Source organism: Anopheles coustani, chromosome 2, assembly GCF_943734705.1.
Source record: "Anopheles coustani chromosome 2, idAnoCousDA_361_x.2, whole genome shotgun sequence".
NCBI lineage: Eukaryota > Metazoa > Arthropoda > Insecta > Diptera > Culicidae > Anopheles > Anopheles coustani.
This window is the reverse complement of record NC_071289.1, coordinates 82,863,275-82,889,535: the sequence shown is the minus strand read 5'-3', so window position 1 is coordinate 82,889,535 and position 26,261 is coordinate 82,863,275. Positions and strand designations below refer to the sequence as shown.

The 26,261-nt window shown below is 45.8% G+C and overlaps 1 protein-coding gene across 10 annotated transcripts in view; it reads right to left on the bottom strand.

The window, feature by feature from the left end:
- Nucleotides 1-26,261, bottom strand: part of LOC131265820 (CUGBP Elav-like family member 4) — a 337,737-nt gene that overhangs the window by 72,502 nt on the left and 238,974 nt on the right. For 4 of the 10 annotated variants that reach the window (XM_058268143.1, XM_058268142.1, XM_058268145.1 and 1 more), the window contains exon 4: nt 4,236-4,361. The exons of 5 other annotated variants lie outside the window; for them this stretch is intronic. In XM_058268143.1, coding sequence (XP_058124126.1) covers nt 4,236-4,361 — 126 coding nt within the window. Of the gene's footprint in view, nt 1-4,235; nt 4,362-12,217; nt 12,368-26,261 lie in introns of those variants that run through there. One more of the 10 variants, XM_058268149.1, reaches the window with a different exon arrangement.

The window sequence follows — 26,261 nt, the reverse complement described above, 5'->3', positions numbered from 1 at the left end:
ACACACACACACACACACTCCAAGGAGTCAGTGCGCCTTTACGGTGCCGGTGACGGTGAGGCAAACGAGTCATTCAAAGTTCAAGATGTGCCACTGCGCATTGAGATTGAGATAGTAACGGCAGCGAAAGAAGCTCTTCAGCTTTGTTCGGCTGCCGAGTGGTCCTTCCCTTTGACTCATTATTTGCCGCACTGCTGGTTGGAAGGCTCTTTGTTTCGCCCTTCTGACATTCGTTGGGATAAGTTCTTCTGCCTCGACTGTTACTGAACTTCGAACGGCATTTTGTTTTTTCGGTGTTCATTTTTCCTCCGTACTTTCGTTCATTGATTGTAGGATTTTCATTTATTTCGTTGGAAATCCTCGTCCACTTTTTGGCGTCCCAACGAAACAAGTAAAAAAAGGAGGAATGTCCCCTTCGCGTTGTCCTCGTTTCTTGTCTTTTTAACGCTGGATGCTCCCTTTTTATCGGGTGTCTTCCAGCGCAAGCAGCTGCTTAACTGTGCCTGAATTTATCATGGCGTCCGGGGGGGGAAGTGCGATTTGTATCTCGTGAACGATGGGAAACAGTATATCTTTTATTCGGGTGCTGTTACTTTTTTTCCCCCCTTTGTCATTATCTACTCCCGCTCGGCTACATTTATCCTTTCGTCGGAGTGGTTGGGGCTTTTGTATGCAACAAGATACTTCAGATGGCGCCCAAAAGTGTGAAGCAACAAGGCAACAAAGCTTAGTTTTTATTTGTGATTAAAGCCCTGATAATCTACGGCTCAGCGTTCGCTGCGGAAGAGTTCGCCCTAATGATGGTCGCTGAGCACTCAACTTGTGTTTAGAAAATAAAAAGCGCTCTTTAAAAGACAATCAGTTGCAAATTTTGATAAAAAAGTTTGTTTGCTAAGAATGTTAGCAAATGTTCTTTAAAATAGACTTTGGTTTAAGTAAAGGGTAGACGAATCTTTCCTCGGATAAACAACGCGAAAACTTTTCCAAATAAAACCTAGCAACAGATATCCCTTTGCGGGAGGAGATCCATTTTATGGACAGTTACTATCTTATCTCTATGTTGGACAATTTCTTCATTTGCCCATGGAAAGCATAACACCGAAAACAAGCACTAGCAAAAGCGTGCCGTACCAAAATGTGCGTGCCGAACAGATCGAACGAAGGACAACCGACTCCTTCCCAACGACAACGACGTTCGCTCGTGCGATAGTAAAACAATTCATTTTGGCGTTTTAATTTGACGATAAAAGTGAAACTAACACAGAGAAGGGCGATGGTGGACTCGTTGCTGGAGACATTCACCACTCCTTCGGGTTCGATTTTATCTCGTGACCCATTTTTCTCCTACAAACTGACGCACAAGGGAGACGGGTGTGGAGGGATTGCGTTTGCGTGATCAAGCGAACGGTTTTCCGATTTGTGGAGTCCTCTTGTTGGTACGAGTAAAAGATATTGCCACCCGGAGTCCGGAGAAAAAAAAACCCTTTTCAAACAGCAAGACTTGGAAGGGTCAAAAACATCCTGAGGCGTCCTGAGAGAGGATGTGAAACGTGTCCTGTTTTGCCGGTGAAAGGATTCCGGTCCGATCGGTGTAGGTTTTTATGTTTATCTTCGGTGCGATAAGAGGTTGATTTTGGGGGAAACAGTGAACGTGATTGGAGTAATTTTCTGCCGATTAGCCGAGTGATAAAAAAGCACACAAAGGCGAGGAAAAATGCGAACGAAGTTCATAAAACTGTGCCACTAGAACTCGTCCTGCAGTTTTCGATAAGTGTCTCAAATAAAATTGATTGGTTTTAAACCGAATAAAAGTATATGAATACGACTCGCACAGAACGTGATTTTAAATCTGGCCGCTTGTATTTTCTCCAAAATTAAAGATTCTGTTCCTCATTCTACTGTTTCGTGTTACCTCGCAGTCTCCCCTTCAGTCTGTCGTTCAAACATCGTTTCCGTTTCGAAATACATCTTTCAGCAGTTACTTGCGAATGTTTTAATTAATTTAAAAAAAACTCGCTGAAAAGTACTCGACTGCTCAGAGGTATTCGGAGAAAAAATTTAATTTTATTTAACATCCCGACAGGCAGGCTGCTCCGGGCTGAACTTTTACTTCCTCTCTCCTGCGGCACAACTCATCCCCCGTTTCCGGCTCGGCGGTTCAACCGGAGCGCATCAGCGCGTGGTGACCATTCGTCACTGCCAACGGACGGGGGCACATTTTTTTCGCCTGTCCCGAGGGTAGAATTTTTAATTAGCTCAAGTTTTTGGCTTCAATAAAAACTCTGTACAGCCAAGTTTTCGGTTCCGCAGTGGAATCGAAACGCCACAGTTGATGAGAAGAGACGCTCGGATTAACGTTTGAAGCGAATGGAAAAGGGCTCGAAGGTGGAAGCTTCCATGACGACTGGCAATGATAAGCGAAGGGCCGGGTCAATCCGTTGAAGCCGTAAATCACCTCTATCAAGCTGAAAATTGGAAAAAGCAAGAAGAATATCTTCGCTAAAATGATTGAAACAGGAAAGAAAGGACATAGAAAACAGGATAAAGGTCGACGAAACAATCTCCCACAAAGAGCGCGTAAATGCGACCAAAAGCCGTTGACCCGCATACAAAATGGCCGGCGGAAATGCAAAGAAACATATAAACGCCCGAGCGATGTAACGAAATACCGAGGCACGATTCGTCCGAGCACACCCTCCTCGACGGATCACAAGTGAATGGGATTGTGGGCAAAAAAACCCCACCTGGTGCTAAATCCGCTTACGTGCAGCCTTTCTCGTAGCAGTCGCGACTGATGAGTGTGCAGTTGAGGTTCACAGAAAATGGCATCGCTGCAGCCACCGATACAAAAGGTGGCACAGTAAGGGAAAGGTGAACGGCGAGAAAATAAATGATACAAAGCTCTTGCCCTTCGACCGACAGCGCCGGAAAGACGCCCCAGCCATAGCTGACCGGTTTGACGGATGGACTCCCGGAGGAAAGGTAATTGAAAAAATGGCCACCAAAGGAAGAACTTATCCCCGTGCCATGTGGATAAGGAAAATTGCATCAAAAAGGACAACAACCGAAACTAGCAACTAGCCAGTAATGAACGGAGCGGAGAAGACGACCAAACCGGAAAGCATCCACCCCTGAAATAGATGAACTTTTCTCCACGCCCGAATCCATGCCCGCTGGTGTTTATGTGTTCGGATGTTGTTAGAGAGAAATGACTGGCATTTTTCCAGAGCTTAAAGAAGGATTTGAATTCTTGTATTATTATTCTCGGATGCACGGGAATGGGAATGGCCAGGATCCGACGCTAGCGGATGCAAGTGCCGGAGAAAGCCACGCTGATTGTAACGTTAAGCACTGGGCAGCCTTTCCGTGCGGTAATTAATCTTCCCATTCGCTGGGTACTACGCTGGCCACAGCTCGTCCTTTTCGGTGGAGCAAAAGCGAAGCGAACAGTAAACGATCCGTAGAATCGTACGAGGTTTTGTATCTGCTGCGGTAGTTTTTTTCTCCCCTTTTTTTGTTACGGTAGAAAGATTGAAAAGCGCGAATGAAAATGAAAACCGAAAGCTTAAATGAGCAATTAAAATGATACGAATCATTCGTCTTTGGCCCAGGCATGAATGAAAAGGATTGCAGCGAAGGTTCGGTAGGAATGAGGTTTGAAAACGGGGAAAACTTTCAGTAACTTTAGTGCAACGTTTACAAATTGCCCTACTTGATGGACTATCTGTTTTTATCTGCGGCCCCGTTGGACGATGAAGTGAATTTCAACCACCAGGATGGATGGAAAAATACCCTACAGTCTGTTGAGGTACAGTGGTTCAGGGATCGAAAAATGAGTGAATGACATCGGGCTCCCCATCATACTGGAGCTGCAATTAAAGGCCCATAGTATTTGAAAAGGAAACTAAAACAAAAGTCCTCTGGAAGGTAGGAAAAACGGAAGAGTACAAAACGGAAACATAAAACAACACACAACAACAGTGAAACGGTTTTACGAGCACGTCTAAAACGCAAACCAACACAGAAAGAAAGTAAAACAAACGAACTCTAGCAACTTGATTGCAAAGACGACGACAACATCAGAAAACAGTTCAGACAAGGCAACAGCAGCACAGACAGAAGTAAGAGAAACAGAAACGGAATAGAAATCCAACCAAACAGCGACGCTAGGTGATTGGTGAAAGTAGGGTTATTAGTATCGGGTTCGAAATCGACAAAACGTTCATTCAACTTACCTTTGCTGGCACCGTCTGGTCCTCTCAGGATCGTGCACTCTTCAATGGTTCCGAACGCGTTAAACAACTGTCTTACATCCTCTTCGGTTTGCTGCTTGCTAAGCATGCCAACGAAAAGCTTTCGATCTAAATAGTGTGATGCAATGCAAACACCGTAACATAATTGTTTGTTTTGTTTTGTTTGTTATTGTTGTTTGTTGTTTGCAGATTGATTTGTATTTTTTTTTTTTGCGTGCATTTCAAGGAATGAAAGATGGTTGGTGGTGGTGGTGGTGGTGGTTTAATGTTGGTGGTGGTGATGAGTTAACCATTACGGTACGTTTGTTTGGGTTGATGATTCGTTCGTCCGACAGATCCGATTCGATTGATGGAGTTGGAGACGGATGGTGGAGTAGATTGTTTGATTGAATTTTGGTTTTGTTTTTTTTTGTTCGTTTGTTTTGGTTTACCACACATTTACCACACAACACACGCCAACAACGGGATTGTTTTGTTTTTATATTTTTTTTGTGTTTGTTTGTTTGTTTGGTTTTTGCATGAAGAGCGAACAATGGGTTTGACATAAAAAAGAAAAGAGAAAAAGAAGAAAAAAGTAAATTAATAATTTTGCATCATGAACAATTAGCTGACAGTTTGTTTTGTGTCGGTGTGTTTGTGAAGTTGAAGGAATAATGGTCGTGGGGATTTAATGGGAACAATAGAGAAAGAGAAATGGGAGTGGGAGTAAACTATAAGGAGACATGTGATGTGTTATATCAGGTGGAGTGGAGGACAAAAGTGGTTCAAAGTGAAGCTGCAAATGGGACGACTTGGATTTGGTGTCGGTGTTTTGAAGTGTCGAAACAGAAAGTTATGTATAAATAGTGCCAGCAGTACAACGTTCAGGTTACGTCAATTACAACATGTAACGTTAATCTAAAAATCGACAATATTTCAGGTGAATGACGAAACAATCACTAACAAATTAAATACCTTGTTGAAATGCTTACTGCGAGTTGCTGGTAACGGTGTTGATACACGTAAGTGAGAATGTTATTTTAAAAAAATTAAGAGAAATAAAGTACTGTCCGATACCCAGTGTTTTTTTTTAAACATTCCGAGTTGAGTGTTTGGAATACAGCCACTATGTCCAGTTTCGATAGGAAGCTAGCAGTCAAACAGAACGGTTACGACAGTTACAAATAAAATTACTACGTCAGAGGAATGTAAAATGCTACTAAACATTTAAAATACACAGTCAACAAACAAAGGACACGTTTGGTTAAAGTCTCGGTGCAGTCAACAAAAGCTTTAATACCTTATTTAAATCCTTGATAAATTCTAACAAATGGTACAATAGGGTTTCTTTTAGAGAACACCTGAACAATTGTCAGTGTCCTTCGATTCCCTTTGAATTCAACCCCGTTAATCTTTGCTTGGTGAATGTTCCTTCCAAAATCTAAGCTCAAATGATGTCAGTAGAGGAATTATAATTACCAAACTGTTCGGTGTACGGCGTAGATGTCACAAAGAACACAATTAGGAACGTGGAAAAAGGAAAACTTTTCCTCGCTTCGCCACCGAAAACGAACAACCGATGAAGCCATCTCGATGCTCAATATCGCTGGCATCGCGGTCAGATTCTTTTTGGGGGAGAATTTTCCCGGAGAATGAAAAGCCGCCGCCAGCTGACGCTGTCGTACAGCTTATGCTATTGATCCGATCTTCCATGTGGCGCCCTCGCCCGCCCGGCGGGAGGATAACAGCGAACCGTCCACGCGTAATTAGGATAATTTATGGCTTCGCTTCGCTGCTCGACGGCTCCCGGGGGTTCACTTTTGTGGTGATTGGTTCGGTTCTGCTTATTGCGTCCGCATGATAGCCGTTGATGAAGATTTTTCCGACAAAAGCAAGGCTTCAGTTTGCTTTAAGAAAACTCGTCGCATGGTTTTTTGAAAAATTTTACAAAAGAAGTTGTTGGGAAGTTTTCACTTCAGCCGCCCCATTGTGGCGTCTTTAATCAGTCTGCAAATGATTGAAGTTTGCTGGGAGGAATTTTTTCAATAACTTTCCACTTTCTAATAAGTGAAACATCACAAGATTACTCTCTTCGCTGGGTGCGTGTCAAGTTGTTTAAAAAGATTGCCTTTTCCTTCGCATCCAGATGTGATTTTATCTTTCCGAGGATATAAATGGATCATTTTATTTTGTCTTCGACCTAAAATGAATATTTCTTTTCCTTTTTCGTTCCCCTTGGGTTTTTTCAATGGAATCTTGCCCCCTTTAAAAACGAAAAACTAAGGAAAAAAAAGGAAATGTATTAATCAATTTCCACTAACAATGACGGAGAAGCGAACCGAACATACTTGGCTTGGGTGTCCTTTTGGGGCCGGATAACATCGCACCCGGACGAAACAAAGGATCATAAAGAAGATTTCCCAACCAACGTGATGGCTGCGAATGAGTACCGAATGCCGATGTGTCCCCGTCGCTACCGTGTTCCGTGTTCAAGCTTGCTTAAAGGCGTTGCGTTGTCCCACTGGATTTTCTTCCACCTTTCACCGGGCCGGTCTCGCACCCGGTGGAGCTGTTTTCTCTATGCTAATGAAAAAATATTTCCCCTCTTCGCTGACCGGGGGAGGGGATTATTACCGTCGGTGTGGCCGCACTTGACACCCGTTGCGGCCCCTGCCCCTGCGGCGACCTGTTCCTCCCTTCGATACAGCCAGTTTCGGTAAGCACTGGCGCTCACTTTCTTTGTCCTTCCGTGTCGGTCGTCAGTCGAACCTTGACGGAATTTTAAACGAAGACACTTCTTGGCCCTCCCTTCGCACAGTCTGCTCCACACACTACGGCGACGTGCTTCCCAACCGGACGACGATTTTCGCCGGAAGTAAACAGCTTTTCCCAGCGCAAAGCCACCCCCTCCTTGGATCGATCGAGCGCGGCCTCCTTCCCGAAGCGGAGCGGACGTGATGAGTTTTGTTAACGATGTTTTCACAAACTATTAGTTGAATCATGGTGCACTTCTTCGGCAAGGAAGCCCAACTCAGCCGGTTGTATCGGATTGGATATTTTTGGCCAGCGTGCGGCAGACGATCCTGTTGCCAGTTTCGAAGAAAACCCGGGGAGGTTTCTGAGCGACCGACAGGATGAACAGATTTGTTACGCCCCGTCCGACCGCCATCGCGCCGTCACCATTGGCATTCGCTTTAAAGTGCATTAAACGATGCATCCGAGCGGAAGAGGAAATGCTATCCATCCGTGTGCGCTTCCTGCCTTCCGAGCGAAGGTTGAACGTTCGGGGTTTCTATGATCCATTGTTGTGGTATTGGATTGGTTTCAGTTTGACAGGGGCAGTATTTTTTTTTCTTTCTTTTTCAAGCAGTGATTGGAGTTTCCTGATGCAATGCAACCTTTCACCCTGCTTCGCCTTTTGTGGCAGGCTTTTTTTAAATTTTTCTTTCTTCAGGACGTTCCGCCAAGATGGTAGCGATTTGGGAAGATTTTCTCGTTCCCGTCTACGACGTTCCACCGGGGGGAAAGCTTTGCCCCAAAATCCCCCCCAACCTTCCGGGGCTTAAGCAAAAGAGACGAATCACCGTGATACGTGGCGATACAAAATTGCCCAAAGAAAGCGATTAGCATCGCATCAATACGAGAATCGGTTCGGAGCGAGATCCGCAGTAAACCCATCGTGGACGAAAAAGTTGGACGAAGGCAAAACAACAAAACAAAGTAAACCGGAAAACTTCATCCCCTTAAAGCGCGCAAGATTAGGTATTTGAAAAATTATCTCCACTTTTCCGCGTCCACTGGCAAAGCGTTTACGCGCGGGTGCCCAAGTTTCCTGGTTTTTACGTTTTCATTGGATTAGGCTACCATTAGACATAATTCGGGCTCGTTATACGTAATTTATGAGATTCGATGGGCGATCCTTTTTCGGCGTTTCTAATCTCGTTAATTACGCCGACCGGGCGCATCCGGGTTTGGCCCACGGATCGGGTGAAAACGCGTCGGCCATATGGAAAAGTGGATGGGAATTGTGAATGGGGGGAAAACAAAAACCGGACTGATCCTAGAGGCTATCGATTCGGACGGCGCTTGGACATTCTGTATCTGCTCGAACGTGCCATTCTTCTCGTTGAGTGGGAAGACAGCGGATCCATTTGTAAAATGCTCCGATTAATTCTGATAAATCAACACCCCCAGACCATTGTCTCGGTACGGGTTTTGCCCACACGCGCAGTCCAAAGTTTGTGTCACCAGAGGCAACTTCACGCGAAACGAGAGGTGACAGTCACCATTAGTGACATTAACTAAGTTCGACTGCCAAGGGTAATGAGGCGATAGATAAAATTAATGAGCTTCTTGGGTATTTCGCTCCATTTCCGGCGGAAACAAAACCAGCCCAAAAAGAGGTAGCCCCGGATCGCCCCGGACGGCGCCTCGGCGACTCGAGTGCGAGAGCCTTCAAGTCTGGGTGACAACTTGAGGACGTAAAATTCCCCATGATTTAGTGCCCGAAAGACTTCGCCTTTCGCTCACTGACCGAGGTCGTTAGTGGTGCGGTGTGATGATGTGGCAATAAGCAGCCATGTTGGACAATATTTTCCGACAGATTAACTGGCCCGTCTTCGGAGTGAAACTTTGCGTACATCTAAATGTCGCCCATTAAAGGCTCCGCACGGGGGGAAAGAGAAGGAGCAGCGCCAGCCGAAGGAAAACTCCGAAAAAAAACAAACCTTCGTAGCCATCATTTTGGCGTTATGAAACTCATCCAAGCGCTGGTGAATAATTTTGCTTCCCGTTACGCTTTGTTTACCCCGAGGCAATGAAATGTTTCACTTTGCATAAAATTGAATGAGAAAAACAATTTCCTGCATCCCCATATCGCTCATTGGCGGCTGGCATCTTGAGACGGGCCGAATGAATGGTGGGAAAACAATCTAATTTGCATAGGAAATTTTTATGCAAAAAACAAAACAAACCCCTCGTGCTACGCCTTAGTTGAATTGCTACTTCCTTCTAAAGAGAAGAATTTTTAGTTTATGTAATATTTAAGCAGCTCGTTGGCAGAAATGGGAACAAAAAATCCATTCAATGATGGTGTGAAAATGGAAGAAAAACCCAAAATACCCTTAGCCTGCTTAGAATGGCACACGGCGGGCAAAATGGTTACGGTTGTGATTTTCGGACCGTTTGGAGGATTTGCAAATATTCATGGTCCATCGCGGTCGAGGTTTACGGTTGCGGGAGCTACCTTAAATCCTGGCGCCGAAAAACCAAACTCCACAGGTGACCAAAAATGTATTTGTGAGAGAGTGTATGTTTTGGGTTGGGTTGTTTTCCTCTTTGAAAAACAAATCGGAAGCAAGACTGGGGTTGATCTTATTTTTGGAACTTGGTTATTCAACCGGTTTTCCGACTTGTGTTAGGTAAACTCGTATGCAATGAGATTCCTTTTTTTAAAAAAAGCATTCAATGCTTCCGAGTAATGGCAAAAGGAAGACACGAACACAAAGGGGTAGTGGAAGGTTTGCTCTGTGTCTTTTTTTCTCTCTTCCAACTCATCATCCAGTTCTTTTGTAGCTTGTTTCCATACGACTTCACCAAAAACCCTAAAGCCCACAGGAAGCCACTGACCGGAACTGGTGGATATTACGGTTCACAGCGTGTGATCAAAGTATTTATTTTCCACCCACTGCAATTAAGGACTGTTTCCTTCGGGAGCTCCGTACCGACGGTCGGAGTGAAGACGTCCCGGTCGGTGTTGGACGATGGTTGGCCAACGTTGGTCGAAAGTAAGTAACAGTAGGTTGGCTTTGGAAGACAAATGAAGAATGGAAGATATGATTAATTTTCTTCACCCAACACGGAAGCTGAACACTTTCAGACGCTCGCTGGGACATTCATCCAGTGTCTCGAGCAGGGTCCAACGTCCCCAAACCCATACAAGAGACCGTTCTGAGGGGACGAGTTAATTCATTAGTTTTGGCCTGGCTGAAGCGCTTTGGTTGGAGGCGAGCGATGGCAAACACTGGACCTGCCAGGAAAAGCCTGTCTGTGTTTGGCAAGCGGTAATGAATTAATCTACACGATGGTAGCGAGAGTAGAATGGTTGAAGGGATAGGATGCCTTCAATGTAAGAAAAGATGTGATCCTTTTCTGCGTTTTGAAACAAAAGGATCAGAACTTTGGTGAATAGATATCTAGAATAAAGTTTTTCTTATAAAAAATATCACTGTTTAGTTTTTCGTGGTTGTTTTCCTGTAAAATATGCATGGTTTTGAATGACTTAGAAAGTACCTAAATCAATTATTTTCATAAGAAAAAGTACATCACATTAATCAAACGAAAAGACGTGAGTTTGTCAATGAGGTACAGCGATGCGTTTGGATGATTGTTTTGAATTTTGAGAGCATTTTTTTTTTGTAAAAGCCGAATGATTTCCTGACAACTTTACCTCAATGAGCCAACAGCTAATACAAACACACACGAACACACAGAGTATAACCAAATACAACACCGGTGGATTAGAGAGTGACATTGAAACAGAGGACTTCGTAAGGAACGTTGCGGCGAGTGGTAAACACATCGAGTAACTAGGAGAATGGATAAACAAACATCAAATCAAAGTCAAGTAAGTATACCAATTTCATAACTATTATGTGCAATCGGAGCATTCGATTTTTTCAACGTGCGGAGCAGATCGGTGTGTCATAAAACGTCTTATTTTTGCAGCATAAAGCCCGTTGCAGATGGTTGCATCTGATGCTGTAGTGTAACCTACACGAACACAAACACTGAAACCGGATGCAAAAATAGAGCTGAACACGACCACATTCGCTAATCGCATCGATCAAAACCCGAATCGGACGGGGTTTTCCCCTTTTCCCCCGAAAACAAACTACAGTATAATTACGAACATTCTAGGAGAATGCATAAATCACGACACTTTAAGGTTACGACAACGAACAAACAGAGCAAAAAGAATAGGATTGGAAACGAAGGAAAAATAACAAGAAAATGAGAAAACAATAGTAAGTACGTTACAAGAGCCAGCCAATGGTATTAGTGTATACTGGAACAGCAATACACACAAAAATACGCCTAAGAACTGAAGTAGAGAAGAAGAAAGGACTGAAGTACGGGGGAGGAAGGATTTGATTGGCGGGGTGCGTGAGGAAAATTGGAATGCGATACAGTGCTGGCCAATGACGGGAACTGTATGTTAGTCACGAATCATGGCGTTAAATGAATATTAAAATTTTGGGTTTGTTTTCCTTTTACACGCCTCCCGTTTTCCTTTTTGCGTCCGAAGGAGGAAAGCGGGTACGAAACAACGTCCAAAGGAGGAAAATACATGGGGTTGGTTCGGAAAAAAGGGGCCGGCAACATGCCACACCCCCCACACCCATCCCTCTTCCTTTCCAAAGTGTTCGAGGCTGCGTGAACGGAAAACCAATTTCATGCTACGGCGTGGAAAAACAGTGGTTTGTTTAACCTCATTGTTTCACGCTTTTCTCGCCGCTTGCTTTCTTTACGGGCTGGACCAACCGAAAAAAAATCCAACTCCACCCTGATTGCGGGACCTCCCGTTCAGACACCACACCACATTTGCATAGCCAATAGAAACATTAAAGCGCTTTGGAAATTTCGGAAGAGATTGACCGGGTAGCTTTCTTTTCGCTTCGTTTTCGCGGGGCAGGGTGGAATCGGTTCGGGCAATGACTTGGCACATGACTTTCACTGTCGCCGGTTTAATTTATGATCACAAATGCTCAGTTTTTTGCATTTTGCGTTAACGTACAAGCAGGATGCCATTAGGAGTGTTATCGCGTATCGCATCCCAACGCCATTCCGCCGTGTGAGACGGAATCGCCATCGTCTGAGGGAACGGGAACAAATGGGACACCATCGGCTTGACCGCGGGGCGAGGGGAGGGGAAGTACGGGAGCTTTGGGGAATCACGTGACACATAGTAAAGGACATAATCTTACTTTTCAGAACTTGCACTGACGGAGATGTGCCCTCTGGTCGCCTGTCAGCATTTAATCGTTCTTAGATGACGCTCCTATCGGAGGGGATGGAATGAGATTCTCTTCTTCGAAGCAGTCTTTCTTCGGTTTAAAAAGTGTGTGAGTGTTTGAATATTCTTCTCCGTGGCGCACAGTGGATTCCAATTCTTTATCTACTGTAGCAACTTTCTTTGCGCCCTACAACGCAAGCACCTTCAATTTGTATGCCTTTTTTCCTCGCTTTGCTGACCGGCTTTCAGACTTTTTTTAGACACGCGTTGTGTTTGGTTTTTGACTATTATCAAATATCTAATTTTATAACTTTTGTTCCTTCTTTTTAAAACTGCTTCCGTATGTAAAACTTATCCCTCGCACGGCAAACACTCTTTACTATCACAATAGGTATGCACACTAACGAAACCAATCATTGTACTATGCGAGCAGTAGTGTTTTTTTTTTTGGGAAATGATCGAATGGCCGATCGACGCCACGTCGTCAATTAAGCTCTCTCGGGTTTTTTTTTGTTTTAATTTGCAGTGTAATGATTATCGCTGATTAATTGAATAGTTATCTCTGTCTGCGCGATTCGCTTCCGTTTAAACCTTTCTAGCAATCGTTGCAATCACAAATGAACGTCGTTCAACGGGCACGTTCCCTTTTTACGTTTTTATCCACTTTACGGTCTGTTCGGGTTTGGCAAACAAGCGCGAAACTATGTGTGAAAGACGATACGAATCGGCATCGACTTCTTGTGAAAGGTGGCTGCAATTATAGAAAGTAAAAGAAATCAAATAAAGTAAAGATAAAGAAGGTGGCTCTTGTAGGTGAATGGGAACTGAAATGTGGAAAGAAGGCCCTCTGGTTCGGGCCGGAGGCGAAAAGAAAGAGTTGAGATTGAGAGTGCAACCGAAATGTCTGGCTTTAATTTATCCCAAGTGTTTTTCGGTGGTCTTTAAAATGGTTGCTTGTGCCCCGAAACCCAACGGGCCACATTGTCCCGGTTGTGGGATGCTGAAGACATAAAACGATCGTTTGCGGACAAATCACTATCCGTCCGGAGGAGGAAAAAAGGATGCAAACATAATCTAGAAACATTATTTCAGGATCGTTCGTCCTAAGTAAATATGAGCAAACCTGGGCAGAACTGACTGAATGGCTCCATTTAGCGAAAGCGTGTGTTTACAAACCCTGGTTTGCTGGCTCGCCCGAATCTAAACCCGAAACCACACGATTCACGTTTTTGTTTCCGGGAAGTACTTCGCCCTTTTTTTTCGTCATGCTTTAGTTAAAATTATCAGACACGGAAAAACTCTCAATCAACGCAAAGAAAACGTAAACGGTTGAGACTATGAAAGCGTGGAATCAGCGGAAAAATTGCGAATAATTAAAATGCAGAAGTAAACAATTTCAATTTACATCGGCACTTTTCTGCCAGGTTTCCAGGTGGGGGGAAAACCCATCGTTTCCGGCACGGGTGCGAAATGCATTCAACATACAGACAGTTTGCTATCCGGTACGCACGAGGGACTAAGTGTAGAGAAAAAAGGAAAGACATTTCATCGCATCTTTCCCATTTTCCAAGCGAGCCGAAAGGGATGTTTTTTCAGTTTTTCAACATTCCAACCATTTATCGCTGTGCGATGCAAAAATACTGGTTCGCAAAAAAACGTCTTTTAGTCGGAACTAACGATGAAAACTCATCTGGGGATGCACGCGACCGGCAGGGAGTTGTTCGTGATTTTCCCAGTCATTCATCTCTAGCTTTCCAGCGGCCAATGTTAGGAATGCTTCCGTTCGCCCGCGGCTGTGGCTTACAGGTACACGGGGAAAAACCAAAGCAATTTTCCGCAATCTTTTTCCTAGAGCTCGTACACCGAAACCAACCAGGTCCCCCGATGGACCTGAAGCTGGCTTGCATCGTCCCGGTTTGCCGGATAGCTCTCGTTCCGGAGACCACCGGAAGCGAAGGTTTGACCCGCTGGGGAGTTTTCCACGTGCCAACCCGCAGGGGGGTAGGCGTGCATATTCGTTAAATCTTCCATCGCTCGCGTGAGGTGCGAGAACCGGAACGGGAGAGGAAAATTCAGATTTATTCCACACTTGATGCAAATAAAAGCCAAAAGCATACAGATTTGCATTTTAACCATTAATTTTCTACCTTTTAAATTATACCTCACGGCACGGGGGAGGAAAAAGAACGACCCTTTTCCCGACGTAGGAGGGAAAGAGAGCGCCTGACATACGGAAGGATTTTTATGCACGTTCATTGGATGGTTCGTGTGGATATTCCTTTCCTGCGCTGCTTTAGGCTTTACTTTGTAACAAGTAGCAGTAGATGGAATAAGTAAGCTTTCGGGCGAGTGAGTCTGGCAGGGAAATTTCAACGAGATGGACTCTGCCCAGGGAATTTTGGAGCTCTGTTTTTCTCTTCCGTTATTTTTTTTTTCGGTTACGCTTTAGCTTAGTCGAAAACGACGTCAAGTGGCTTCTACCTTCGTTCTGCCCGGGTTTGGCTTAATCCACCCACAATACGAAGGCCCGACCACGGTGGGGGAGGTGAAATGGGGAAAGTTTCCACCGAATGCTCCGTGCAACAGTGAGCCTGCGAGTCTGATGTTTACGTTTCCGCATGAAAAATCGTTCGCAAAGTGTTTGCTATGCTGTCGAAATTCGGTGTATTTTTCCTCCCCCGGTGTGAAGTTCCTATCTGTGTGTTTTCCCTCAATCATGAGGGATGGTGGGGGAGGCCGGGGGTAGCAAATCGAAAGGGAGCTGCATCTCATTCGTCTTCCACCTCTACACAGGACACGTCAAACGGGAGCCCAGTCGGTTTATGTCCATGTGTACATCATCACGTTGGTTTCTGTGCTGACCAGGTTTGTTTTTCTTACAATTCATTTTCCCTTACCTCGGTTTTGTGCGGCTGTGTGGTGGTTTTTCTTTAGTTTGCTTGAGTTTTTCCTCGCTGCAATTTTCCCTCGCCTTGCCTCACTTGTTCTATTGGCAAGAATTTTGTTTTTTTTTTCTCTTCCCTTTCTGTCCAAATGTTTTCCTGCGCAAAGTTTACTTTCGTCGGAGCAAGTAAGTTTTCCCGTGCTACCTTCGTCCCGATCAACAAACACTTTCTCGGAACGGAAGGAAATGCTTCGATGCATTAAATCAAACTATTTTATCGTCCAGTCACTCCCGCATCCATCAGCACCCCAGAAGGTGGACCATACCATAGTCTTGCCGAAAAACCTGAACCACACACACACACGATCGGCAACAGGAGCAGTAAGCAACTTTCGTACGCGCTTGCTCATCCGTGTCGTGTGCCATGGGAAGGAGTTTCGGAGTTTCAATCAATCTACCTTATCAAGAACATCTGGCGAGTTTCTTTCCGATGCCCAACTGGTGGTGTGCGCGTGGTTAATGAAACGGAAAAATATAAGAACTCGCAACTACTCGCAAACATTCGGAGTGGGGTTTTGTCGGCGGAAGAAAAACAACTTGCTCCGGGTGTTACATAATTGATCTGCCCTGATGGACGGCTGGTTGATGAATGGATTCATCGGGCGAGCGCGCGTCGAAAGAGCCTTCGATGTGATTGAGGAGCAGATGTGATTGCACGTTTACTTTTTTGGCAGGGTTTTACCCCGTCAGAGTGTAATATTCCTCAAGATAAATCAATTTGAATTTAATTGAATCAGATAAACACAATTCTTTTGTGATTTTGAATACCGGTAATCAATTTACAGGCGAAAACAATGAAGCCATTTGATACTGTTTGCACAAAAACTTGTTTTTAATTAATTTTCCTCGGTATTGTTTTTTGTTTTGACACCCATGTTTCATGCCTTCAATCACGTGATTAGTTTACCCATTGTCACCACAACTAACGCGTCCACACCACAAGGATGTAACTTATTTTTTCAACCCCCTCCTTCCGCCAGCGCATTCAATTAACACCAACGGATGGGAGTATAAAACAGACAAAAAACTCCTCCCACCAAACACACGCGGGTACAATAAATTACACCACTTAGTATGATTTACGGTCAACGGGTTCATCCCCGTGCCCATCGGTCATCGTTGGTGATTTGACAGCAAACGCGCACCGCACGTTAATTTTCGCGATCCCATCCGCTCGCTCCGATGTCCGTTTCCGGCCGGTGGAAAACCCGTCCCGGTTTGGGATTTTTTTATTCTGATTTGGTGTTGGTGCTACAAACACGACACCAAAAGTGGCCATGTCATTGTCCGGCTCATTATTCGTCCAATCAGCAAAGGCATGTAAGTGAAATGCACACATACTAGACATGCAGACGGATGGATGCCGACAAAACAAAAAAAAGAAAAAAAACGGACAAAACTTCCACCGGTGTGCATTGTTTGCTTCGGTCATCAAAGCTTTTGTGGACGGGTTTGGAACCACGTGGATGTAAATCACTATTGCATGTTGCACCATCATTCCCGCGGGCAGTGTTTTAATTTGTTAGCAAATGAAAAATTAATCATTCGTACATGCTAAACCACGGAGGGTGGCCGTGTCCGTCCCCACGCGACAGTCCCAAATAGGCAACAGTCACAAGCTGGGGCAAGGATGATTTATATATGTATTTCCCGCCCGGAAAAACCCGGTGTTAGAAGTACCCCTCGTGGGATTGCGAGAGTGGATGATTTTGTTTAATCATGCCACAAATTGTAATGCAATCTGAACTTCTTCCGAGCTTTAAAGCCTTTTGGGGAAAGTGGGTTCACCACAATAAACAACCGTTTTTCGGGCACAACTCCACCATGTGTTACCAGCGCGCACGGATGGAGGAATCCTTCTGGGAGTGTGTAGGGTTTTCTCGCCTGGTTCGTTGTCTTGCTTTGTTTTTCCCTTTCCCAACCCCCCGCCTGACGGAGTTGACAGGCGTTTGATTTATTCCGCAAGATAAAGTCAGCCTACATTTCCGTGCCATTCCCTCACGTAAGCAGTTTCCTTTTTTTTTCCCCCGGAAGGATATTTTTCCGATTTGTGAGATTATTTGAAAACGTTGAAGGACTGAAGACTGTTACCCTCCCTTGGTATGGAAAACGTTAGGATTCCTTGCGTTTCGCTTTGGGAGTGAAAGGGAAGACGCGTACTAAGAAAGACAAGCTTTGTTTTTCTGAAACTCCAACGCTCCCACGGTTTGATTCACGATGTGCGATCCGAAGGGTGGCCATGTTTGATAAGCAGGCGCGTCTTTCGGCTCGCCGTCGGAAAAAGGTGGTCAGAGCTGGAGGGTTTGGAAATTTATGAAGATTTAAATTTATTCACCGCGTGTACGCACATTCGGGGGCCGATCTCTTTCGCATAAGCATAACTTTCCTCCCCTTCCCCCGCTCCCGGCCGGGGCCATGGCCTTCAACGTTGTGCGAATGTGTATTTATGTGTTTCGCTGGAAACGATTAGAAGAAAACGCATAAATCTAAATATGAATCCACCACGGGGCTGGCAAAAGGGCAAAAACCGTAGGCGGGGCGTGGTGGGGACAAGGCGAGTGGTGAAGGAACCTCGATCCTTGAGACACGCACCGAAACACGCTTATGTTTTGCTTTGCTCCCGAGCGGACGAAACGATTTCGATGATAAGAAACGCGTCTTCACGGGGAAAAATAAGGCCCTTATTGCTTGTTCCGGACTGTTCGCCACCAGGGATGCTGGAAAGTGGATGCCGAAAATGGTTACTGGCAGGCCAAAAGACCTCCCCTTCCTTTCCCCTCGCCAGAAAAATCCTCACAGTTGCACTCTCTCACGCATAAATATCTGTCTATTTTCCGCAAGCGAGCGCAAACAAAGCGAAAATCTTTCGGCCTCGGGGGGATTGTTTGGGGTAATGGCCGCGGCGACGGTGGCCTAGCATTACGTGAGTGAGTGCGTGCAAAAATGATGCCATTTTGGGGAAAAACACACACAATAACTTACGTCTTCGCGGTAGGTTAAGGATTGAAAAACGAGGTGTGTTTTCTTTGTAGTGAAACCTCTTTTCCGTTAGAAAACGTCCAAATATCGATCGGGAAATCTTTACCCTCGAACCAAGTTTAGAAAGCACAGCATTCACCACCAGTAAACAAGACACCCTGCGGTGCCTGTGCGTTCTTAAAGCACTTCACAAGGAAGCATCACTTCCTTGGGTGGGAACGGGAAAAACCACGAGCTCGAGGTGATTACTTCCTTTGAAGGACGCAACTTTTCCGGCGAGTTCAAGCAAAACAAGCCGAAAGGTGAGCCAAAATCGTATCAAATGACAAACCGGGGAATGTGACACTTTCGAGGCACATCACTGGCCCCAACCGTGGACCGTGGAACACCGCCCGGGGGGTTGTTTTCCAGTGGATAAACTTTGTCACTCGGCTCCGGCTCCGGGTTTTGGCGAACTCCTTTCCTCGGTAAGGAGATCGCTTGAACGGCGCATTTTCGTTATAATGACACATAATAATGACTCTCCAAGTTTCGTGTGTGTGTGTATGTAGGTGATGCTCCCCCTTGAGTGCTCCCGTGACCCTTTTCACCCCGCTTCAAATAGCGGCCCCCACTTTTCCCGCGCCTTCAGAAGTCGGAATGAAAAGTCATTAACGCTTTGTTTCTCGCTTTTGTTCGGCGAAAATATCTGATAACAAGTTTGTCGTCTTGCGGGGGTCTTTGGCACACCGTCGGGCTTTGTCTGCGGGATGGCGTTTAAGACATTCTCTTACCCAGCGTCTTAGCGTTGGCCGAGCTGAACCGTCGGCCAGAAGATGCAAACTTTCGAAGCAACCGAAGGCGATGGCTTCGTCCTGCTTAAAAGATCATTTCCGGAGCGCAACTGCCCTGCGGCCAAACGATGGATGGTCGGTCATGTTTCACTTTCGAGGATGGGGGTGGGCGAGTTTTCCACCACCCAAATCACCTTCATCCCTTCGCATTTGGTTATTTTGTTGCTTTCGGCGCATTGCACGCGAGGAGCAAAGGGTAGGCAAACATTGACGAAAAACGTTTTCCTCTCAAAAAACCATAACCTCCCCGGTCAGACGATAGTTTCCGTAGGAAGGGCAGGAATGTAAGTGAGCGGAGTATAAGTAGCGTACCGAAGGAAACCGAGTGCTGCGCCCGGGGGTTGTTTGTCGTCGTATCGTTAAATGTAATCACAAGCGCTGCCACCTCCGGATTTGTGGACGATGATTTTCCGACACCGGGACCGACCCGACGGCGTCACAGAGACAACGCCGGAAAATTGTTGTCATGAAAAGTTGGCACAACGGCAGTCGGGATTAAATTCGTTACAGCCAGGAGGGGGATTGTGAAGAAGAGTTCGCAAATGCAGTCTGGCCCCTTTATATGAATAAATGTTTTCACAAGGTTCAACAAAGATGCAACTTTCATGTGGCCCTTCTTTTCCTTTCCAATAGAATAATATTATGGTGGAAGACTTCTTCCGAAAGCCTACGAAATGGATGAGTTGATTGATACGTGTGGCGTGATAATGTAACCGACAGATACATTCATTACAGATCCCAAAACAAGCTTAAACTCCCAAAATCACCCCCAACGAACTCGCTCAGAATGCATCCTTGCTCGTCCGTGAAACCGACGGCTTCTTAGGGCAGGATTAGACGTCACCGTGTCATGCCATTCCACCAGGCCGAAGAACTTCTGATTAAAGATCATATTTATCATCCGCTGCGTAAACTCGAGCCTCCTCGCTGGCCGAAGGAAAAACGGGGAATCATCCTCACTCCCGGCCCGGGTTCGTGCTCGGAAAACTAAGAGATAAGTGGCCCGCCATTCTCATTAGTCGCCCTGGTTCTCCCCACCCGAAGCGGTTGGGAAAAATGACACCCCACCGTGACGACCAGGTATACCGGACCCTTCCCCCCCTCCCCCCTCATTCCAGTGGGAATGGAAAAGGAGAAAAGGTCGGCCACGGTTCAGGTAAGGTTTCGCCCGGTTTTTCGGAGGTGTTAGATAGGAAAATGATTTATCGCGCCGTATAAATCTTCGGCTATATTTATTTATTCTATTATTTATGGGCACGTGTAAAGGCGCGCTTTCGGGTGACACGCAAATCGGGACCAGGGGTTTGGGACGGCACAGGAGAGGGACACAAAACATACCGCCGGAATCAATGTTTCGTTGGGCGCGTTGGGTGTTGGCGCTTGGGAAAGCGGATACTTTTGCGTTGGCGCGGGGGCGGGAAAACAGTGGGAATTCAATATTTGCTCCGCCTTTCAGCTGATTACCTTTGAAATCGATATTTTTTCGTCCCGAAGGCGTGAAGGTATTTTGTTTTGTCCAAAGTTTCATCTAAAAAGTGCTGGCCTTAGGTAATGTTGCTTTGTGAAATAGATACTTTCATAGAATAGTTCTTCCAGTTCGCTCCCTTTTTTGTTTGTTGGTTGGAAAAGGCTTGGTTTGGGGGATTTTTTGTACCTCGCGAAAAGAATAAGTTACTTCAAGCGCCAGCCCAAAAGTGGATGAAAAACGAACGCTTCCAAACCGGAAAAGATATAATAAAAAAGCATTCAAAATGTTCATCCCAACCAATACCGTTCGGTGAAATCCCCTGCGGCGTCTTAAGAGGGCTTTAAAGTTGCTCAGCAGCATACAACGCCACACCGCCCGGCGGGATCGTTTGCGGTTGCATAAAGGTGAGCGTGAGTGTGCAGTAGCAAAAATGAAAACACCTTCGGCGTAAATAAACTCCTCGACGTGGGCAAAGAATCCTTAAATAGGAGCGGAACATTTCGCGATGGAAGCAGAACATATGGCACAACCGGCAACGGTGTTGCCTGGCGCGCCCGAATATAAAAAGGAGTACATGTTCGCCTCGGTTACGGCCACGGCTCGTAACTTAATCTCTCACTCAATTAAGAGGTGTGGCAGGGCACGTTCTTGGCCGTGCCGAGTTTTCCCACAACCCGGGCCACTTTCCAGCTCGACACGCGAGACACGCCTGGCGGCAGTTTTCCACCCAACGGAGTCCGGGTTGGGGCTGGGAAGTTCATTTTAAATTAAAGAAAAACAGTTACTTTGAGCTCGGATCCGCGGGCGGAAATGCGTCCCGGTGGTGGCGGCGTCGGTGAAGTATCCGGCGAATCCCGGTAAGCTTCTACGGGCTCGGGAAAAGTGTACGTTACACACACCGTCAAGGCACCTTCTTAAAGGTCGGTTCCTGTTTATTCTTCACTTGCCACACCTGGTTATGGTTTGGTTTTCTAGCCCTCCGTGACGCCACGACTTTGGGTGGTGTTTTCCCGGGCATTGGATGTGAACCAGCTTCTTCGGACGATGCCGGCGGCATCTTTTCCTGCCATGTTTTCTTTTTCATCTTGTGGTAAAGAAATAAAGAAAGCCAAACGCTATTTTCGGTCGGAAGTTTCATACCAACGCTCGGTGGAAATGCTTATGCTAGCTAGGAAAAACACACTCCGCGCGGTTGTGATCGTTCACTTTGCATTCGCATTTTCCATATGCAGACGTTTTCGTACGCCATGTCGCCGTTCCGGCGAAGCGAGCCGACGTCTTCGGTGTGTCAGCTGCGATCCGACGTGAAGCAACGTTCCCTTCAAGGCCTCCTCTCCTCTACCACTCCCACGCTTCCTCGCTGGTTCGTCAATGGTTTAAGGATAAAAATTAAAACTGCACTTGACGGCAGGAAGTGGTTGAAGGATTGCCTTCTTATGGCATTACTGGATGGAAATTTTATCTGCGCTGCAAGAAATAGCTGCCTTTCGGTGAAGTTTGAAGTATAGCGCATCGGTGGTATGATTCCAGCCGCCAACCTCAACTCCCCCCCGTTGCTTCTAACGCAAATATATCGAGGGCGGAAGTGACGTGTCTGACGTCGCTTCGAAGGAAAGTACGGAAAAACATGCATAAATAAGTTTTTATTATATTTCAATTTTACGCTCCAAACTTTACGCTTTCTGGGGGGAAATGATGAGCACAGGAAAAGTTGGGAAACGGTGCTTTTTTCCCTTCCAACGCTGTCTTTAGGAGGAGGGAAACCGGATTTCGATCCACCGATGGCTTAAATGGCTAGAAATGTACTCCTTCGCTTATCGGTTGAACTCTTTCTAAGAGACTTATATGCGTGTGTGTGTGTGTGTGTGTGTGTGTGTTTGTGCCAAAAATTCAAAGTTCATCCTCCGGAACGGATGGGTTTATGGATATCCTTCGACTGGCGTCACTCTGTCGTTTTGGTTGTAGGAGTTGTCTCACGTGTCGAATATTTCCAAGCCAGCCGACACACGTACACACACACACGCGCGTCATGGAAGCATGTGGGAGTACAACGGTTTAGCATGTGCCATGCTTGGTTGGTTGCATGGTTGGTTGGTGAAAGATTTTCCCAGCATTCTATAAGGCCCATTTCCAAGCATCCGTACAACGACCGAAAATGTTGGGGAAGTTTTGCATTTCCCGGCACTCTGCAACCTCCCCCTCCGCCCTCCCAACTTTGCTGCTCCTTTTCAACAACTTCCACCTAATCACCCACCGATTTAATGGGTTTTCCAATCAGTGCGGAAGGCAGGAATTTAATATTCGTTGATTTAGACAGGCAATGTAAAATTTTGGGCGCTAACCCACAAGCCATCTAAACGTGCTTCGCACACACACATAGAGGCACACTTTTGGCAAGGGGTTTTGGAGGAGCAAGCAAGCAACACCTGCTGTTAAATACCAGGCAAGATGGTGCACGAAAGTCCGGGTCCCCTTCTTCTCTCTTTTAACTTCCATCGTTGACATGTTGGTGGGAACGGTTGGCCAAAGGGAACGATAGACAGGATAAAGAGTCTGAAATTGATTACGCTTATTGGAAAGTTGGGCAAATTTCTTAAGCGCTTCCACACGGTCATAATCGGTTGAGGTTGATGCGGGTTTCAAGCAATCGGGAATGTTAAGAGGTTTGTTTGAAAATAAAACAAATTGGTGATACACTACAATTGCCGCTAAGGTAAATATTTTTATTCTCTTCGTAAATATGTGTATTTAAATTTAAATTCTCGAAGCTTAATGACGTGAAACATTTACTTTCCGTCTCAGTAAGGTATTTTCAACATCCAACTGGCAATGCAAATCTTGACAAATATCACAACAGAAAACCTATTCCAACGCAATTCCTTTCCAAAAACCTTAAAAAGATGATCAAGATCCGAGACGAAAAAAGACAATACAAGTACAAAAGCGAAAGAGTACGAGTGAAATGACTTGCCAGCGCCAATAAAACTGCTGTCACTCAATTCACAATCCCTGGACCGCAAATTTGATTATTTCCAGCTGTATCTTTTCGTTCGATCTTGATTTATTGATCCACGTTTGTGTCCCCTCTCTCCCCCTCGCTCTTTTCCTTCATTCCCCCGGGCGAGGCTTATGGGATCGTTGGCTCTAGGGCGCATTTGTTTTCCTTTTTTATTTTCCTATACCCGCACAAACTAAGCCATTCGATGAATAATCGTATTTTGATTAGAGAATGAAAGAGAATAGCGAGGGTGTTTCGAAAACAGACAAAAAAGCACAAATCCTTTGTCCCTTTCACCGTTTCCTTTGAAGCTCTCAAAACCCTCTGCCCACCCGTAACTCCAAGAAGTAACCATTTTCCATTCGATAATCGTTTCCATTTGGATTGTCATTCGGGACGAACGCTGCCGCCGCCGCCGCCGTCCTCTAATGAGCTTTTGTGTGTCTGTTTTTATTACCAACTGGCCCGAAATGGGGAGGCGCGTGGAGAACTCAAGAAATGAGAAAAAGAGGCCATAAAACTGTCACCGTCACCCGTCGGAAAAGGGGCCATGTAATGGGCCATCGATGGATGCGCGGAATTTCATGCGGACGAAGAAAAACATTCAACAGTTACGTCGCCGCTGTTGCGCCACATTTGCCAGCGGTCGGGAAGTATCCAAAATGCGCCGTAATAATGTACCAACTGGGGTGGACATAGCTAGCTTAGGGCTGCGACTCCAAGGGCTCTTGGGGGTTTGCGTTTGGAAATAGATCATTGTTTCCATTAGTATTGTTTGCGGCGCGGGGAATAGATAAAAGAGAGATACGAATTTATGACTCATTAAAAGTTAATGACTGTCGATGGGTTTCTTTTGTGCGGTGGACGCAATGACTACTCCTAGGCCTAGGGTTAGGGCGCCGTTTAGTGGTATTCATATTTAAACATTATTTATGAAACGCAATGGAGGCGCACGGTGTCTCGTAGATTACTCCACGCAGCTGCGAGTGATGAATGGCATTACTGGGAGTCCATGGACGCTTTCGAAAGAGCGTTGTTGCTGCCTAATAAGAAAATCCAACTACCGATGAAAAGTTTAAACTCTTCAGCAGTGCGAAAGTGTCGGCGAGACTTTGTCAAGTAAAAAGCAGGAAAGAAAAGCTTATTAACTTCCTTTCCACCGACGCTAGGATGGCATCATTTCGGTGCAGTAACGCTTGGCGCGAAGTCAAACTGCAGAAAATTGGCTGGATTAAGTGTCGCTCTTTTATGCGCTCTCGCACCCCGATCGGGCCACTGCACTCACCGGTCACCGTTTTTCCCCCTCCTTTTCGGCTTTGGCTTTTCACCTTCGTTAGACAAAAAATCGCACATCGCTGAAGAAGGCGAAAATTTGCTTTCCCATCATCGCCACCCTTGGAAAACCAACGCCCAACGAAGCGAAAGAACGGAAGAAAACTCCCAGCCGCAGCTGTCATGCACGATAAAACGGGCTTGTCTAGCGATCGTGAGCGGAATGTGCAAGAACATCCACCCGCTTCGAGCTCCGCCGGTGGGTAGTAAAGAGAAAAAGTTTACTTCATTGTCAAAGTTATTGAGCGGTAATCTCATTAGTGGAAATGGTGAAGGTAAAGACACAAAAACCCCGTGCCCTTCCGCCTCCCTTTCCGGGCACGGGTGGACAGGACAAGACCTTTCCCTGTTTCTTGTGTGTTTTTCGGTGAGCGCAGGTGTGGGTTCGATTCATTTCCACACCCCCCCCCCCCCCCCCCCCTCCCCGCGTCTTAACACCACCCCGGGGCCTCCAAAAGGGATGGCAGCAGGTTTCTTCCGTGACACCTTGGACAGCGTTTTCGTCTTTTTACGATGGCCTTAGTCGAAGTCATTTAGGGACTAAGTTTAGTGGCAGGACGGCAAACGGTCTGGCACGGTCGAGGCCGGAAGACGCGCGCACAAACACACACACACACACACACATACAAGCGGAACACGAGCCGGTGTTCAGCTTTTTTGAATTAGAAAATTCAAGCTCGCCGAGAATCGGAACCGAAAGACTACCGTGTAATCATCGGTGTACAGCTGAATGGTTGTGGTATTAGCTTAATGGGAGAGAAGGAATCAACTGTCGCTGGCGACAGATTCAGCGTTTTTTCCATCGACGGAGGAACGTCGCTACAAAAAGCTGGCAACTTTAAGCGATTCTGTGGTCATCGAATTGGTGGCGTCGGGAAAGGGAGTGTTTTCTAGTAAATTAGCTTTAAATCTTGTCTGAGGTTTTTATTAGTCTTGAACGCTGCTGGGGAATCACTTGTTTGAAGTCTTTAATTAGAACTAATTTATTCTCTACAAGGTGTGTCACAAAAACCCGCTGGTCTGCTCGAACTGTTTTCTGATTTCCTTACTTTAACTTTAAGACCACTTTTAGTTTCAGTTGTATTCACAATCTCTGGACAGAATTCTTTTTACCACCACCGAACAAGCCGTATTATATCCTTCCATCGAACCAATTGTGTCAAATCCTTCCTTGATGAGCTTCGCTTTACATTCGGTACTATAAAAACCAGGCCTATCGTTCGGTGGGCCGACTTTGCCAGAGCGAAACCATTTAATTGACCCCTGCCTTCTCGGTTGTTGGCCAGTGCACTGCATTTTCCGAGGGCACCCTCCGATCCACGGGTGGGATTTACATTTCATTTCTTTTCCGGCTTTTATTAGCCCCGGGAATCCCTCCGAAATGGTGTGGTGTTAAGTTTTACTGTTTTCGACCAACAACCAGAGGCATCAACAGTCGAAAATGGTCTGTAAATGGCGCTT